This window comes from Mustelus asterias, chromosome 24, assembly GCF_964213995.1.
Source record: "Mustelus asterias chromosome 24, sMusAst1.hap1.1, whole genome shotgun sequence".
In the NCBI taxonomy this organism is placed as follows: domain Eukaryota; kingdom Metazoa; phylum Chordata; class Chondrichthyes; order Carcharhiniformes; family Triakidae; genus Mustelus; species Mustelus asterias.
This window is the reverse complement of record NC_135824.1, coordinates 23,946,397-23,963,249: the sequence shown is the minus strand read 5'-3', so window position 1 is coordinate 23,963,249 and position 16,853 is coordinate 23,946,397. Positions and strand designations below refer to the sequence as shown.

The 16,853-nt window shown below is 40.0% G+C and overlaps 1 protein-coding gene across 8 annotated transcripts in view; it reads right to left on the bottom strand.

Moving 5' to 3' along the window:
* The window catches only part of ccpg1 (cell cycle progression 1), a 47,189-nt gene that overhangs the window by 13,460 nt on the left and 16,876 nt on the right, over positions 1-16,853 (bottom strand). For 3 of the 8 annotated variants that reach the window (XM_078241468.1, XM_078241469.1, XM_078241475.1), the window contains exons 5-9: positions 15,741-15,951; positions 9,462-9,716; positions 5,891-5,929; positions 2,701-2,801; positions 2-127 (exon numbers count right to left, since the gene is read on the bottom strand). In XM_078241468.1, coding sequence (XP_078097594.1) covers positions 2-127; positions 2,701-2,801; positions 5,891-5,929; positions 9,462-9,716; positions 15,741-15,951 — 732 coding nt within the window. The remainder of the gene's footprint in view (position 1; positions 128-2,700; positions 2,802-5,890; positions 5,930-9,461; positions 9,717-15,740; positions 15,952-16,853) is intronic. The other 5 variants (XM_078241470.1, XM_078241476.1, XM_078241472.1 and 2 more) reach the window with 3 other exon arrangements.

Sequence of the window (16,853 nt, the reverse complement as noted above, 5' to 3'; positions counted from 1 at the left end):
CCTGAAGCTCAGCTTGCTTTTCTTTGAGCTGTGCGTTTTCTTTTCTCATTTTATCCATAAGCTCTGTCAGTGTAAGCAACATGTCCGGTTTTTCCTTTAAATCTTCCAAAGATTCCTCAGTTCCAGCCTAATTTATAACATGGCAGCTATCAGTGAGATTTAAGACTGCTGCACTTACCACTTTTTATATTTTTATATGAAATCATTGGTACTTTAGCTGATTTAAGATGATGGTTATTTTCCCCTAACCGTAACCAGCCATCCATCCTTCCTGAATGTATTGACTGTTTGTTGTGCTTGTCACACGACACTGCTCGCCTCTGTTTCCTTTCAGTGGCCATTACACACGAGTGAACCTTAGTAATAGCTATCAACAAGCTACTTGCCACAGAGGGCATCACTGTTCACCCCGATTCAGTCTTCATCAAGCACCCACTGGCGTGCACACTTAGCAGGGATTGCTGAACAGTGAACAAGTGGAAATTCTGAGCATTCGTTTTCATTTGTTGACGAGATGTCAGCATCTCTGGCGAGGTCAACACCTGGAGAAGGTGGTGGTGAGCCACTTTCTTGAACAGCTGCTGTCCGTGTGGCGCAGGTACACCCACGGGGCTGTTAGAAAGGGAATTCCAGGAATTTGACCCAGCAACACTGAAGGAACAGCGATAAGTGACTTGGAAGGGAACCTGCGGATGGTAATGTTCCCATGTCCTACTGCCCTAGTTCTTCTAAGTGGTAGAGGTTATGGGCTTGAAAGATGCTGTGAAAGATGTCGTGGTGGGTTGCTATAATCCATCTTGTATCTTTCCCTAACCATGGGATACTGAAGAGAAGAATTCCTACTGTTGCCTCCTCAGATTATGTCAACTTAGGACAGATCTGAAGTTGAACCAAAGACGTTCCGGTCTTTATGGCACAGCTACTCACTTCAGCTACTCGTTCTTCATTAGAAAAGCTGTGGAACCAATACTAACTCTGATGGAACTGAACCTCAATTATATTAATTTTTTGACAAATAAAACACCATATCTATTCACATGGAGTTAAAATATTACCAAGGTTAATTCAAAAAGATCTTTTAATTAATGGTCAACAAGGTTAAATTCTCAACCCTCTTTAGCACTCAGCAATTTTGCAATGAGAAACACTGAAATGTTAAATAATATATTTAGTATTCACCAAAGCATTTTACCCTTTACTATCTAGTAATATTTGTTGTTGCTACAAATCCTGTCCAACAATTTATAAAATTAGTTATTAGTTATTGCTGGACTCCAATGCAACCAGTGGGAAGCATCACTAAACTCAATATGAAATATTCCAAACATTTATGGAACACTCCACTCACATTCTCAACAAAAGTAACAGATTTTGTTTTCACATTTCTTCTTTGGAAGAAATGCCAAGATATTTGCTCTTTAGTGCTTTTGGGACTTGGAACATATAAAATTAATGTACCTCTTCATTAGTTCAATCTCCCCTCAAATGTTGATTCTAATTTTCACTGGCACAAACTAGACTTAGTTGACCGATATTGGGAAAGTCAAAAAGATCTGACAGTGCTGACTGATTGCCAGGCATACTGGAATGTTCCTTTGGCTTTCTGAAGTTGGGCCAACTGGTCATGTGAAGTATTAGGTCAGCTGCTCCACTGAATGTATTGTATGGCTGGAGCTGGCAGCTATTTAAAGTGCTGGGTAAGTTATTTTAAGTGGTGTGACCGACGTGGTGCAACATCGAGTGACAGAATGTACACTTTGTTCTGGACAGAAAAATACCTGCAGGAATTGTTAAAATCGAACCCTGCTGAAGATCAACCTTGTTTTGATAGATAAGAGACCAGATGGAATTGGGCAACACTGCTTCATTTCATTTCATTAGCAAGGCCACTGGAAAACGGTAGCTTTGTTTTTAAAGTCATGGAATCTGCAAAAATACCGTTGCTCCATTCCCTAACTCGATCTATACTGTATGCTTTGGACAGGAAATTTTTGACCTCAATAGTTTTGTGGCCAGAGGGGTGAGTGTGCAAAAGAAAAAAAATAAAAGAGTACTGGCATGACCTGAGGAACTGTGCAGACATGGCAGAATAAAAAGGAAGAGCTGGGAGAAAGATGCCAATATAATCAGGGGCAATAGGGAGGAGATGAGAGGAAAGTGCCAAGATGAATGAATGGGAGCAGTGGAGTGTTGTACTGGCATGAACTGTGGGTGAGTGGATGAAAAATTTGGCTACACGATCCAGTTAGAAGGGAGGGGGCCGAATAAAATAGTTTAAGAGCCAGGAACAGGGAGAGCACATTATTCCACATGTGCAAAAATAAATGAAAATCCTTGCAACTTTTTGCCACAATTTCTCAATGACTCTGCTCATGAATCTCATCTCCAAACTACATTCTGACCCCTTTCTGAAAATTCAGCAAGTGAAAGCCATGCAAAGTATTTTGTATTCTTACTAAGTAGTAGTGTCAGAAATTGCACTCCAGAGTGTTATTCCCCACTCAACCCACTACTGTTGTGCCAATCAATCTGCTTCTAGAAAAACAGTATAAAATATTCATTTGACTAAAACATAACATCAATATTTTACTGTTTTATTGCAGCTTTATTGTTCTGAAGGTTTAACAGCTGAAGTAAGGGTTAAACACAGGAGAGCATTAATACCTGTAGGCTCGTAACGATTTTATGACATTTACTTACTTGATCCTTTTGACAGTGAAAAAGATCATCTTTAACATCATTCAACTCATCTTCGTGAATTTTCTTCACCATTTTCTGTTGTCCCTGTATTTGGGTCGTTCCTGCAATCAGCCAAAAGAAAACACACCATGGTACTATCAAAAGACAGACTTTAGGATATTCCTTTATCAGTGCATTAATGGCTGGTTACTTGATAAAACTGAAAGATCCACCATTCACAACTGGCACATGCACATGATTATAGTGCTAACTTGTGAAAAACAAAAGCGGTAATGTAACATGATTGGTACAAAAAAAAAACCTGAGGACTAATCTCTGCCAAGTTTACTTCATATAAATCTAGTGGTCGATATTGGATATAGTTTGTCCTGTCAGATCACTGCAAGTTTGTGTACCTAAGCATGCATTCACTCTCTTACCTTCCCTTGAAATCCCAGTGATAAATATCAATCCCCAAATAAAACATGAATGTGCACAGAATAAAGTAAAATAATGTATGTTGTAATTTAACAAATAATTATTTCCATGAATCTAGCTAAGACTTCCCAAGATTAATAAGGCCGAGTCTCCACTTTTATATACTGCACAGATAGTACAAAATAAAACAATGATTCAGTAATAATGAGCTGGCAGACAAAGTTACAAACTCATATTGCGCTAAATAATATTGGAGATTACCCACTTGCATTATCTAGTTCTCTCTCTTTCCACTATGTACAGCATCATATTGTAACTGTGTGCTCCACTACAATTATTCCCTCCCAAAGATGAGCAATATCTTAAACTGCACAGGGTGAAGTCCAACACAAACCTCTCTGCTGTAGCTCAACTTGCAAGTCAATGATTTGGGATTTCTGCAATTCGCATAAAAAATGCTGTTCTGCTTTTGTCTGGCAGGTGAAAATGATACAACTTTGATTTAAAAAACATGGCTTTAATTTATCTATTTTTTATCCTGATGCAAATGATTCCCTTATACCTTCAAGTCCATCTGGATTCATACCTCTGCTACCAACATGTAGGAAGGCTACACACCTGGAGCTCCATTAGTGCCCATTTTACCTGCCACTGTGAGGTAATTCCCAGGTGGCAAAAGCCCCATCTCTGCTTCTATTCTTCTGAAGTTGAAAGTTGGTGATTATCACTCGCATGCCATCCTTTCTGTTTAGTAAAGAAGCCACTGCATGTTTTAAACATACTTGTATTGCTGAAAGAGGTCTACTTTTAAATGTTTGCTGATAGTGATTTACTTTTGAAACAACTATGTGAAGCGTTCTATTTTAACATGGAAAAATGCAGGTGTAACCAACTTTCACATATTGCAATTTATGTATTTATTTAAAGCACTTGCCTCAAACTTTTACCCCACCATCTAAAAATGTTACCTTGTTACTAACTAATAAGCAACCAAATTTACACTGTGTACATACGGAGCTCCAGTTCAACACAACTACTTGTTTCTCCCAGTTCACTCATACTAGCAGCTGAAGGAAAATGTTCCTCAGTGGAGCGATCTCAACAAAATGTGACCACAGCGAGACACACACAAGCACTCACACACAAAAGTAAATGTTTTGCACCCGTTGCACACTAAATATGTCAAATCATTTTTCAGTGAGGTATGGCAGGAAATAAGGAGGGGAGCCACGGCATTTAGTGGCTGCATCAGAAAAGCTGCCCCAAAATTAATCTAATGAAAAATAACATCGATTTGAGATGTACAATGTGGATTTAAACCTCAATCTGGTCTCTAAAGAACAGCATAAAACAAAATATGAAATTTAATTCAGTCATGTCCCCATGATTTAAGTTCTGATAATGTTTTGTAATACTCTTTGAAGATTTAGAGAATTGAATCCTTTACTTCAATAAATGCCCTTATGGCTAACTGTTACATATGACATCCACAAATCAAACTAACTAACTCAGGAATTCCAATAACAACCGAATTAATAATCCATCATGCGACTGGGATCAGAAAATTGTGACTGGCAGTTCCGCTGATGGGTAAAAAGCACCAACTGACGGTGTCTTCAGCCACGTAGACCAGAACATCCCAGGTGTGGTCTCCAGTGTCCGGAGTAAGCAAATCCCATTCAGGACGGGCAGTGCTCGATCTGACCCGAGTGCTCACAGACTGGCAAAGATAAACCAGCCATCGATTTTTTTCCAGCAACCTGTGCATGATAGGGCACGCGTGAGGAGATGAGAATGGGATCAGGCTTAGCTTGATGCTCTCACATTGAAAACAACTGCCCATGTTCACCATCTAGGCTTATACAGAACAACTGGCCATGTTCACCATCTAGGCTTATACAGTAAAATTGGCTACTCAGTTGTGGGTGGGTGGGGGGTTTGTAAGGAAAAACCATGAGCACAAGGAAGCAGAAAGCTGTAAACAATGGCTACATAATTTAGTAGCATTGCAGATAAATGAATCTGAGTCACATCACATTGATTCATTGTTCTAATTCGCTACTACCCTGAAGTATCCCATGTTATAAAACATAATCTTAATGCTTCTTTTCAAAAGAAGCGCGCTCTGTTGGAAATAATTCAGTAATACTGCTCAATGGCTGGGTAAACTACAATCATTCTGCTTCTTGCTACTAGTCACATCAGCCTGCACTATAAAACAAAATCGGGTGGGACAGAGGGGGAAGGAGGGGTTACCACACAGACATTAGCTTTCCTCATGCATGGTCTGATGGATTGGAAGCCTCCTCTCTGTTAATTGTAATGCTCCTATACAATAATGAACTTGGCAACCTCAAGTCAGCTTCTAGTGAGCACAGCCCATTTTTCATACATTATAGAAAGGTTTTTTTAAAAAAATGCACACTGATGCCTTTATGAGGTCTGCAGTGAATCGCATGAGAGTTAAAGCACGTTGCTGGGCTAGAGGACAAACTGAAAATAAATACTGCTGCACTACAGAGATACACCCATCACCAAGGAGAAAATAACTGTGCAAGTGAAAGATTGAGTACCAGAGCATATGAATGCGCACTAATATAACATTCTAAGTGACAAATAATCCCTAGATGCATTCTATATACTGCTGAAATACTAAAGTATAAACTTAAAATATACATTTTAAAGCATTTTTTAAAAACAGTTTAATTGGGGCTATCAAGAGCAAGGATGGCCCTCTCATACTCCCCATTATTTCAAATGAGCTTCGTCTCACCCCTCTTCAGAGGCAACTGGCTGCCATCTTGAAAGTCTCCTAAACGGGGATCAAGTATTAAATTTGCAGGTTAGTCTCAACCCCAAATGCAATTTATTTCAACAGAGACTTGATACAAGTATTTTTTTTTAAAAAAATAACTACATGCCCAAATTTACAAACAACTATGTGCACACAAACACACACACACATTATTGTCTCAGTTCAATATGACAGGCAGCTGAAAGTGTAGCAATATAGTCTCATTTATCACTATGCAAGTGCAACTTCACACTGCATCCCTGTGCAATAATCAAAGGTGCACTGCAGTCGAACTCCAGCCGGTGCAGCATTGTGAAACTTGGTCACTTTTTAAACCAGCCCGGGGTCTGAAAATTTGATTAAAAACTTTGTGCAGGCTTGACTTGCCTTTCACTACCTTTATTTTTGATTTCTATTGTCATGTATTTGGTGTAAAACCCCGTTTTATAACTCACCGTTATTTGCATGTGGGGCCATAAAAGAACAAATTGTTATCATTTCAAATTGGGTTTTGGGTAGGTATTTGGATTTTTGGACAAGGTGAAAAGCAGTAGCAGTGTTTCAAACTAAAAATGGAGCTTATATGTATGTAAGCGTGCCAGTTTCAAGAACACATAAGGCACAAAATAAGAATCCTTACAACTGAAAAATCTAACCATTAAAAATAACCATGAGTTATTTTTAAAATCCATTTAACCACCACTTTTTTTGAGTACATGTATTGATTTACAATTGTAAAAGAATTTGTTGTGTAGATTATAAAAATTGAAAAAAATCTACATAAAACCCGAATTAGGCATGTCACTATGTGGTTATACAGTGCCATTTGAAAACAACTGCACATAATAAATTCAAGCAAGCGTGGATTTGAAAATACCAACATTATTAGCTCATCCCAATATTAGTTGCATCTAGATTTTTCCATTTCATTTCCCCTTTTCTTTTGTTAAGGATTAACACAAGCAAATGAGTTCACAGGCTTCTTCCCTCACTTTGCGAAGAGAACCATGCATACAAAGCAAATTTACAGATCTGCACAGCAGCACTTAATTTACTGCAAGTTCATGCACAGATGTTCAAAGAAAATGACATTCTTCTATATCAAACACATTTAAATTGCAACATTTAAGATATTTGAGGGTTTTTTTTGCATGCTACAGCAAAGATTGAACAAATAACAAATGGCATACATGGCAGCAGTTAGTCTCAATACATAGGTACATGCAATCAAACTCAAAAAAAACATTGAGGCATTTGCTGCTGTACATATTGAATCAAATTGTACATGCTGCACTCCAGAATGCTTTCAAGTACCAACTCAAATCCTAATGTCCAGCACATACAAAACCTCACCTTGGCTACTGCAAGTATTATCACTGGCTCCTGTGGGTGATTATGTGCATAACTTCTTCAAATGTTGTAAGTAACAACTTCAATAAAAAAGGCTACCACTCTGAGGCACTGCCATGTTTACCTGATCCATCCCACTCTGGCAGCACAGTGGGTAGCACTACTGCCTCACAGCGCAAGGGACCCAGGTTCAATTCCGGCTCTGGGTGACTGACTGTGCGGAGTCTGCATGTTCTCCCCGTGTCTGCGTGGGTTTCCTCCGGGTGCTCCAGTTTCCTCCCCCAGTCCGAAAGATGTACATTGGCCGTGCTAAATTCTCCTGCGGTGTACCCGAACAGGCGCCAGTGTGGGGCGACTAGGGGATTTTCACAGTAACTTCATTGCAGTGTTAATGTAAGCCTATTTGTGACACTAATAAATAAACTTTAAACTCTCTTTAGTTAGTAGTCATCAGGTCAAAGACTATCATTCCCCCAATAGAGCAAGGTGCTAGCTAAAAATCTCATACATCTTTGGAGACTATCACAAAAGTTGGAGAGTTTTGAGCAAACCTGTCCTACATTAGGTGTAATATCCCTTTGAAATCGAAAACTAAAAAGATATAATACTTCTATATTACATGCATGTAAACAGCTGGGACATTGCTGGTGTTCATTTCCTTTGAAAGAAGTCACTAATCTTTCTTTTAAACTTGCAAAACAAAAAACAATCCATGTTGATATATATATATTTTTAAATCAATAGGAACACAGAGCAATAAAACTTGCAGCATCAAGAGAGGTTCCAAGACTCTAGTTACCACTCCACTGCATGTAAATTTGATAAAATATTTCCACACAATCCTCATCACTTTGGTTATCGTACTCACTGCCTTTCTTACCTTCAAATTCACCTGAAAATACACAAAACAAAACTAACCATAAACCAAAATACATAAAACTTAGATAGTGCAATGTACCAGAATGGCCTTTAAACAAGCTGCATCACAAGCAAAATAGGCGGCATCTCTGGAAGATGCAATAGCTCAGTTCCCTAAAATCATACGCATGAACAAGTGGCACATTTCTTTGTGTAACGCATGACTGCAAGCTGTTTATCTTTAAAGTACGCTCGACTAGAATGGCCAGAATGTGTACATTCTTCATAAAAAGCAGCATCTTATTCCTTCTTCTACTTTAAATTTTAGCAAACAATAAGAAAGGGTACACTTGAGTATTGCTGAAAAAAAAAGTGTGCTGGCTTATAGCTTTTCATCATGCGCTCATTGCTCCCTTTGAAATTCGACATTCTAGTGTCTGTCCAGATAAGTACAAGCACATCTATTTTTTCAGTGATACTCAAGTTCTGTTCTACCAAGCAAATGGGTATATTTTACTGACTGACATCCAAGGACCTGGGAACAGTAAAGTATGGCATCTCAACACCTGGGACAATGTTCCCAAGCAGCATCCACTGTAATCAACTACTGATACAGGAGGTTTTTAAATTCAGTTGCATCTAACTTTACTACTCAGCCTACAGCAGTCTTTTTTTTTGGAAAATCCTCAAGATGACAATTCTCAAATAAAATTACTACTATTCAAGAATTAAAAATAAACTATTCTCCAAATTCTGACACTCAACAATGGTAAAGACGTGGCAAAAGTTCTATCTAGCCAATAAGACCACCCCCAACTACCTTAACACACACTGCACTCCGGAATACCTTTGTAAATATATATGTTGGCTCATTATTTCTTTCCTTTCCCCTAAACCTGTGTTTTTTTTTGTTTGTAAAGCTCACATTCCCCTCAGGTTGACAGGAAGATGGAGACTCAACAGGATGACTGCACAAGTTGCAGAATTGAAGAAACTTGTCTTGTTTCGGATGAAGTCACAAAGTTAGTAAAAAGGAAGAAAATCAAACTGGTGTAACCACAAGACTGAACTATTAAGTTACAGCACAACTTAGTTCCCTCACCGAGTTGTCCTTCTACGTGTTCACCCCTCCCTCCATACCAGAGCCTTCAATTATCATGTTACTTCTTCTCTCCCTGCTTTCAAACACTTCTCAAAATTTCTCTCTTTGATCTTTTCCCTAATTCTCCAATTATAGCCAAGTGTCCTTCGCCTCTTCCCCTTTTCTCTTCGGAGGCATACCGCAGAACATCAACTATAGCAAATGGGCTAGAGACACACAAGCTCACTCTGTTAAGCTTACCATAGAAGTGTCCGAATCCCATGCTGAAAGCGATAACCAGTGCAAGTAAAATACATTTATTCAGAGTGGTATTGAACCGATGAGGTTGCTGCTGCTGCTGCTGTTCCCCATCCAGCACGTCCTCATCAGGCTTTTCCTCTGTCTCAGAAGAAGATATTGTTTTTTTTCTCATACGTCGTCTTCGCAGCGTGGGACTGGATTTATCACTGGTTTCATCACTACTTGATTCATCTCCGCTTCCTTCAATTGCAGACACTGAAAAAGTTATGATAAAGATCATATAGACTGCTCTACAATAGGCATCAAGGCAATAAAGACTATCTGTTGTTATCACTAACTTTTCAGGTGGGACAATGGATTAATTTATAAATCTCTGTAAAGGAAAAATACTCTATCCCCAGCTATACTTGTTTGCTCCTATCCCTGCTTAATGCGGACTATGAAACATTAGCCAAGATCCTAGCAACAAGGACTGATGTGGCTGCTCTGGCCCTCCTCCAAAATGAGCCAAACTGGGTTAATACAAAGCTCAAAACAATCTAAAATGGAGAATCAAAGGCTTGTTCTCCTTGAAGAAAAGATTAAGAGGAGATTTGATAGAGATGTTCAAATGGTAGTAAACACAGATGTTTTACTTTTGAGATTCAGTTGTTTTTTGACTGTGTTATAAATGTATTTCCAAGTAATTATGCAGCATGGTGGCTCAGTGGTTAGCACTGCTGCCCCACAGCACCAGGGACCTGGGTTCAATTCTGCCCTGGGTGACTGTCTGGGAGGAGTTTGCAGGTTTAACCCATATCTTTGTGCGTTTCCTCCTTGCTCCAATTTCCTCCCACAGTCCAAAGATGTGCAGGGTAGGTGGATTGGCCATGCTAAATTGCTCCTTGGTGTCCCAAGAGGGATTAACGGGGTAAATAAGTGGGGTTACGGGATAGAGTGTAGATCAGAGAGAGTTGGTGCAGACTCAATGATTCAAATGGCCTGCTTCTGCAGTGTAGGGATTCTATTCTATTGAGTTCCAGCAATGGTGTGAGGGAGGCAGAATGAAATAGGGGAAGATAATGTTTCAGAGGTAGTAATGAGTGCTCTTGGCAATGGGCTAGAGCTGGAGTTTGAAGCTTGGCTCAGGATTGAGCAGAACACTGGGGATTGGAAGGAATTGGATCACTTAGAGTCGAGACAAAAACTTAATAAGTCAGTGTTGGTTTTACCAATCTTTAGCTGGTGGACGTTGTAGTTCAATGTTTCGATTTCAGATAAGGTGTGAAACAGCATTAGTGATCATGTAATCTATAAGGAGAGATAAAACTGCATGTCATTGAACACATAGAAACTGACTGAAGGTTTATGGTAAATGCCACCAGAAAGGCAATAAATAAATGAGGAAGAGAAGAGGGTCAGAGTTGTAACATTGGACACATTTGATACACCATGTTTAGTCAAGGGAGAAGCCATTGCAGAAGATATGTTATTAAGGAACAGATATGAATGGAACTTTGAAAAACTAAGTGCAATGAAAGTGGGGAGATAATGGAGAAAGATGGAGTGGTTTGACCATATCAAAGGTTGCAGTGAAATCCAGGAGGATAATGTGTCATGTTTCAGAAAAAACTGATGAGTACAAGTTAATGAAAAAACGATAATAATACACCAACCAAAATTGTCAGCACTTCAAAGCCAAACATTCTGACCGAGAAAGGACGTGGATCAAGAAATAGGCAGAAATTATACAAACATTTAGGAAGAAAAGACAGCATTTAATGCACGCACGCACGCGAAAGGGCCATTTCAAGCTATGATGATAATTTCTTCACTCAGCTTTAGCAAGCAAAGTGGATTATGGGGACCCTGGAGATGTAGTATATCTGGAATTCCAGAAGGCATTTGATAAGGCGCCACACAAAAGGTTAGTACACAAGCTATGGTCACATGGAGTTGGGGTAATTTATTGGATAGTTTGGATAGAGGACTGGCTAACCAACAGTGTTGTTAAAACTCTTACTGAACCAACAGAAAGCAGAGAATTTGGATAAATTGATCTTTTTCTGGTTTGCAAGATGCAACTAGTGGAGTGCCACCAGGTTCAGTCCTCAGGCCCCAACTGTTCACAATCTATATTTAATGACTTGGATGAAGGTTTAGAAGGAACTATAGCCAAATTTGCAGATTACACTAAATAGGTGGGATGTTAAGTTGCAATAAAGGGACAAGAAATTTACAGATGGACATGGGTAGGTTAGGAGCCAAAATTTGACAGGTGGAGTTTAACGTGGATAAGTGTGAGGTTATCAATTTTGGTCGTAAAAATAGAAAGGCAACTTATTATCTAAATGGAGAAACTTCAGATGCTTCAGTGCAGAGAGATCTGGGTGTCCTCATGCATGAATCGCAGCTATAGCAGGTAAAAAGGAAGGCAAATGGAAGCGAGTATAGAAGTAGGGAAGTGTTGCTGCAACTGTACAAGGCATTAGTCAGACCGCACCTAGAGTACCGTGCACAGTTTTAGTCCCCTTGAGGAAGGATGTAGTTGCATTGGAGACATTTGAAAGGAGATTCCAGAGATGAGGGGCTTGTCTTGTGAAGAGAGATTGAGCAGCTTAGGCCTATACCACCTGGAGGTTAGAAGAATGAGGGGAGATCTAATCGAGGTGATAAAGGAGATTGTCGACGTAGAGAGGATGTTTTCTCTTGTGGGGCAATCTTGAACAAAAGGTCAGAGTTTTAGGACAAAGGGCAGCAGATTTAAAACAGATGGAGAAATTACTCTCTCAAAGGGTCGTGAATCTGTGGAGCTTACTACCCCAGAATGCGGAGGATATCAGGACATTGAGTATATTTAAGAAGATATAGATTTTTAATTAGGAAAGGGTTGAAGGATCATGGCAAATGGACAAGAAAGTGGAGCTGAGGCCAAGATGAGATCAGCTATGATTATATTGAATGACAGAGCAGGTTCTCGCGGCTGAATTGCCTACTCCTGCTCTTATTCTTTAGAGCTACTCTGGAAAGCGGAGAAAGCTTGATCATTGTGTATGTTGAAAGTTGAGATCAATAGACTTTTGGACTCCAAGGGAAGCTGGGATCAGGCAGGAAAGTGGAGTTGAGATTCAGGATCAGCCTTGATCGCATTATACAACAGAACAGGCTTGAGTGGACGGATGGCCGACTCCTGCTCCTTTTCTCATGCATACCCAATAAATGGCATTTAGAAGTGTAATTACTGTTACGTAGGTATCGATAAAAATCTAGTCTGAAGAATCTACAACTGGTCTAATTGGGTTGAACACAAATGTTCTGGAGTTGTTAGCAAATCACTGATTTGAAAAACATTAATCCAGTCTGCTGCTGCTTTTATCTCTTATGGGCTCAGAAAGAAATGATCTTGGCGAGTTCGGAATGGAATTTTGCTGTTGGATTAATTTAACGGAGGTGAGTTGGGGCGGGAGTCTTGCCCGTTAGCAGGAGAGCTGGTTACAGCCCTGTGTCATCCCTTTTCGAAAAGGCCAGCTGAATTAAGTGCCACTCAGGCACTTAATTGGACAACAATGGGCCTTCCCCTTGTTTATGAACACCAGGGTAGAAAGTCCTGCCCTGAGAGCTATCAACCAATCAGAGGCTGGCATCTCGATGGAACTGCAGCTCCACTGGGGGAAGTACTCACTGTGCCTGCATGACACCCACCCAAGGTCTATTATCATCACTGAATCCCAGGCCTCAGGTAGAGTGGGAAGGCAGCAAAGGAAAAGGGTGGCCCTCTCAGGGCCCTCAATTGGGCACCAAGTGCCTGACAACAAGGAACCCAACCCAGCAGCTTACATGGCGAGTCCCCTCCCCCACTGGGTGAATGCCAGCAGTGGTTGGTTAATGCCTTCAAATGGACATTAATTGCCCACTTAAAGACATCAATTGACAAAGGGTCATCTGGACTCAAAACGTCAGCTCTTTTCTCTCCTTATAGATGCTGCTAGACCTGCTGAGATTTTCCAGCATTTTCTCTTCTGATTTCAGATTCCAGCATCCGTAGTAATTTGCTTTTATCAATTGACCATGGGGCAGGGAAGGCCATCCACACACCATCAAACTCACCACGCTGAATGCATTAAATTCTGCCCATGGTTAATAAATGGGGACAACTTGCAGCATGGCCAACATAAGAAATTGATGACACTTTTCAGAAGTACTCGTAATAGTTAAAAAGACTATTGTTGTACCAATGGGGTCCCTTGGGGTTCTTAAACCAGCGGCAGGCCCATTGTTGTCCCTGCAATCAAACTGTTTTTGAGCAGTTGCGTTAAATTGTACTAATATTTCTTACCCTGATTAACATGAAGTTACTAATTCACAAACAGACTGACCTACAAACAAGTCCCTGACAAATCCAAACAAATTGTCACAAAATCTCATAACATGCGTTTTTTTCTCCAGCTAAAAATCACAGGCCATTTCAGATAGTAACATTTAAATAAATTGCAAAGCTTTTGCAGGTTAGAATACTAAGTTAACTGTATTGGAATCAGTTAAAACAAGCAGCATAAACAACAGTCCTATGAATCACTATTAGTCACCCTGCTTAAAGCCTACTGGTTCAGTTTAATCACGCCACTTGGGAAAATCAGATTGCCAGACAAATGCTCTTTCAACTACTCAATTCTTTTACATATTCTAGAATCTTCCACAGCTGCTCCTGCATATTTAATTTCACCCAATTTATTTCCAAGCCATTTACCTCACTTTCCTGAACTGCAGACTACACATTAATTTCATTTTTTTTTTAAATGCGATCATTAACCAAATTTTATTTGGGAAGATTGTCAAGTTCTGTTTACTTAAGTTACTAAAGAGATCACAATACAAATATAGAAGCCCACAAAAGACACTTGAATCTGCAACCCTCAAGACTTTTGAATGCAAGCTGAGAATTCTACCAGAGGAACTAGAGGCGTGGAAGGCAGTGGGTGACTTGGTAGGTGCACAAGCGTCAATGGTGTACCTGAAGGAGATAATGAGGAAGTCAAAGAGGCAATATTAGGAGGTGGAGACCCAGAGAAACAGGAGAGGAAACAAAATCTGTACTGAACACTGTGCATGAAGCATGGCAAGAATGTCAATACAGCTAGAAAACACAATTAATGGACATGCAAAATATATATGCAGTGAACACGTTTACTTTTGAGATTCAGTTGTTTTTTGACTGCGTTACACATGTATGTCCAAGTATTTGTGCGGCACAGTGACACAGTGGTCAGCACTACTGCCTCAGAACACCAGGGACCCAGGTTCAATTCCAGCCTTGGCTGACTGCCTGTGCAGAGTCTGCACATTCTTCTTGTATCTGCGTGGATTTCCTCCGGGCGCTCCGGTTTCCTCCCACAGTCCAAAGATGTGCAGGTTAAGTGGATTGACCAAGCTAAACTGCCTTGTCCCAAGGCGCGAAGGCTAGGGGGATTAGCGGGGTTTTTAAAATTCATTTGTAGGACATGGGCATCACTGGCTAGCCAGCATTTATTGCCCATCCCTAGTTGCCCGAGGGCAGCTGAGAATCAACAACATTGCTGTGGCTCTGGAGTCACATGTAGGTCCAACCAAGTAAGGATGGTAGATTTCCTTCCCTAAATGACGTTAGTGAGCCAGGTGGGTCTGTCCGACAATCGACAATGGTTTCATGATCATCCAGATATCTTTTATTGAATTCAAATTCCACCATCTGTCGTGGCGGGATTCGAACCCTGGTCCCCAGAACATTAGCTGAGTTTCTGGATTAAGAGCATAGCAATAGTACCACTAGGCATCACTTCCCTCTCACAAATACATGAGGTTACGGAGATAGGGCGGGGTTGTGGGCCTGGATAAGATGGTCTATTGGAGTTGGTGCAGACTTGATGGGCCAAATGGCCTCCTTCTACACTGTAGGAATTCTATGATTTACCGGCAATTTCAATTTAATATCATGAAGGCTGTAAATTCAATAATCTAGAACGTAGAATGCAGATTAAGGCAGCTATGATATCATAAAGTTGGCATCAAAGAAAGTCCAATGTAAATAAGCAGAAAAAACATTCACTTGAACAAAGAATAAGACTTTCTTCTTTTGGGATAGTAGAACGATTATTTTTAACCTCAATATTTATGTGTAGTAATCCAACAGCTAAACAAAAATAATCAGTTGACACTAAATACTAAAGGGTGACGTTAACATTTACTTAAACATTGACAATGCAGCATTAAGTTACTGCAGTCAGAAATTGTTAGCTAGTTACACGCGAAACAACCTGTCCTTACCAGTTTCTGGTGGGGCAAAGGTATACTGGCTACTGGAAGACGAACCTAGATTCAATTCATCATCATTTGTCTGTTCTTCTGCTGCAACCTCAGGTTCCTCTTGGACAGCTTGAAGATCTTCCACAGGTGGTGGCTCAAGGGTAACAATATCTGAATCGTCACTAGTTGCACCAATAAAAGTATTGTCATCGGCCAATTTTTCTTTTGGTGCCTAGAACAAGTAAATAGGAATCTTTTGTCAAGTTTTCTTTTCTTTAAATGCCAGCAACAACCCTATTCCTGTAAATGCACTAAGTGGGCATCTAACTATCTTACACCCAAGTCAATTGCAGCATGATTTTAATCACTTTTTTAACAGTTTGAATTGCAGGAATACAAAGCTTTTGATTTCCGACAAACGTTTTTTGGTATATTCCCACCGTCAAGAGTGTAGGGCATCACTAAGGATAAAACAACAACGGAAAAAAGACACTAAATCAAAAAATACTGATTAGATCAAGCTCAAGTTATACAAGCCTATAAAATGTTGAATAAACATGCAGGTAAAGAGTTCCATTGCCTTGGGAAAGGCTGAATTTGGTAGGTACACAAGCGTCAACAAGTGTACCTAAAGGAGCTAATGATGGAATCAACAGAGGCAAGAGTGTGGTGGGAGGAGAGACCCAGAGAAATAGGAGAGGAAACAAAATCTGTACTGAACTCTGCACACGAAGCATGGCAAGAATGTCACATGCATCTGGAAAACACAATTAGTGTACATACAAAATCATAAATACATAGTGGTAAACACAGAGGTTTACTTTTAAGATTGAGGTACAGAAGCAAAACTGCTCCTGGCTATTTGTGACTCATCAGAAATGTCTGGATGATGCAATGTCTTGATTCCAATATAGGATTTAGGAAAGAGAGAGAGTAGGTAGAATAGTGTGCTTACAGCTGAAGTGGGATAAGGGAGAGAGGGGAGAAGCAAATACAAGCAAACCATATTCCACTCAAACATCCTCTGTGATTGTGGATGGAAGCTTGTGGTACCAAATAAACCTGTTGGACTTTAACCTGGTGCTGAGAGACTTCTTATTGTGGATGGAGCCAAACAGTGCTGTAACATGCCTC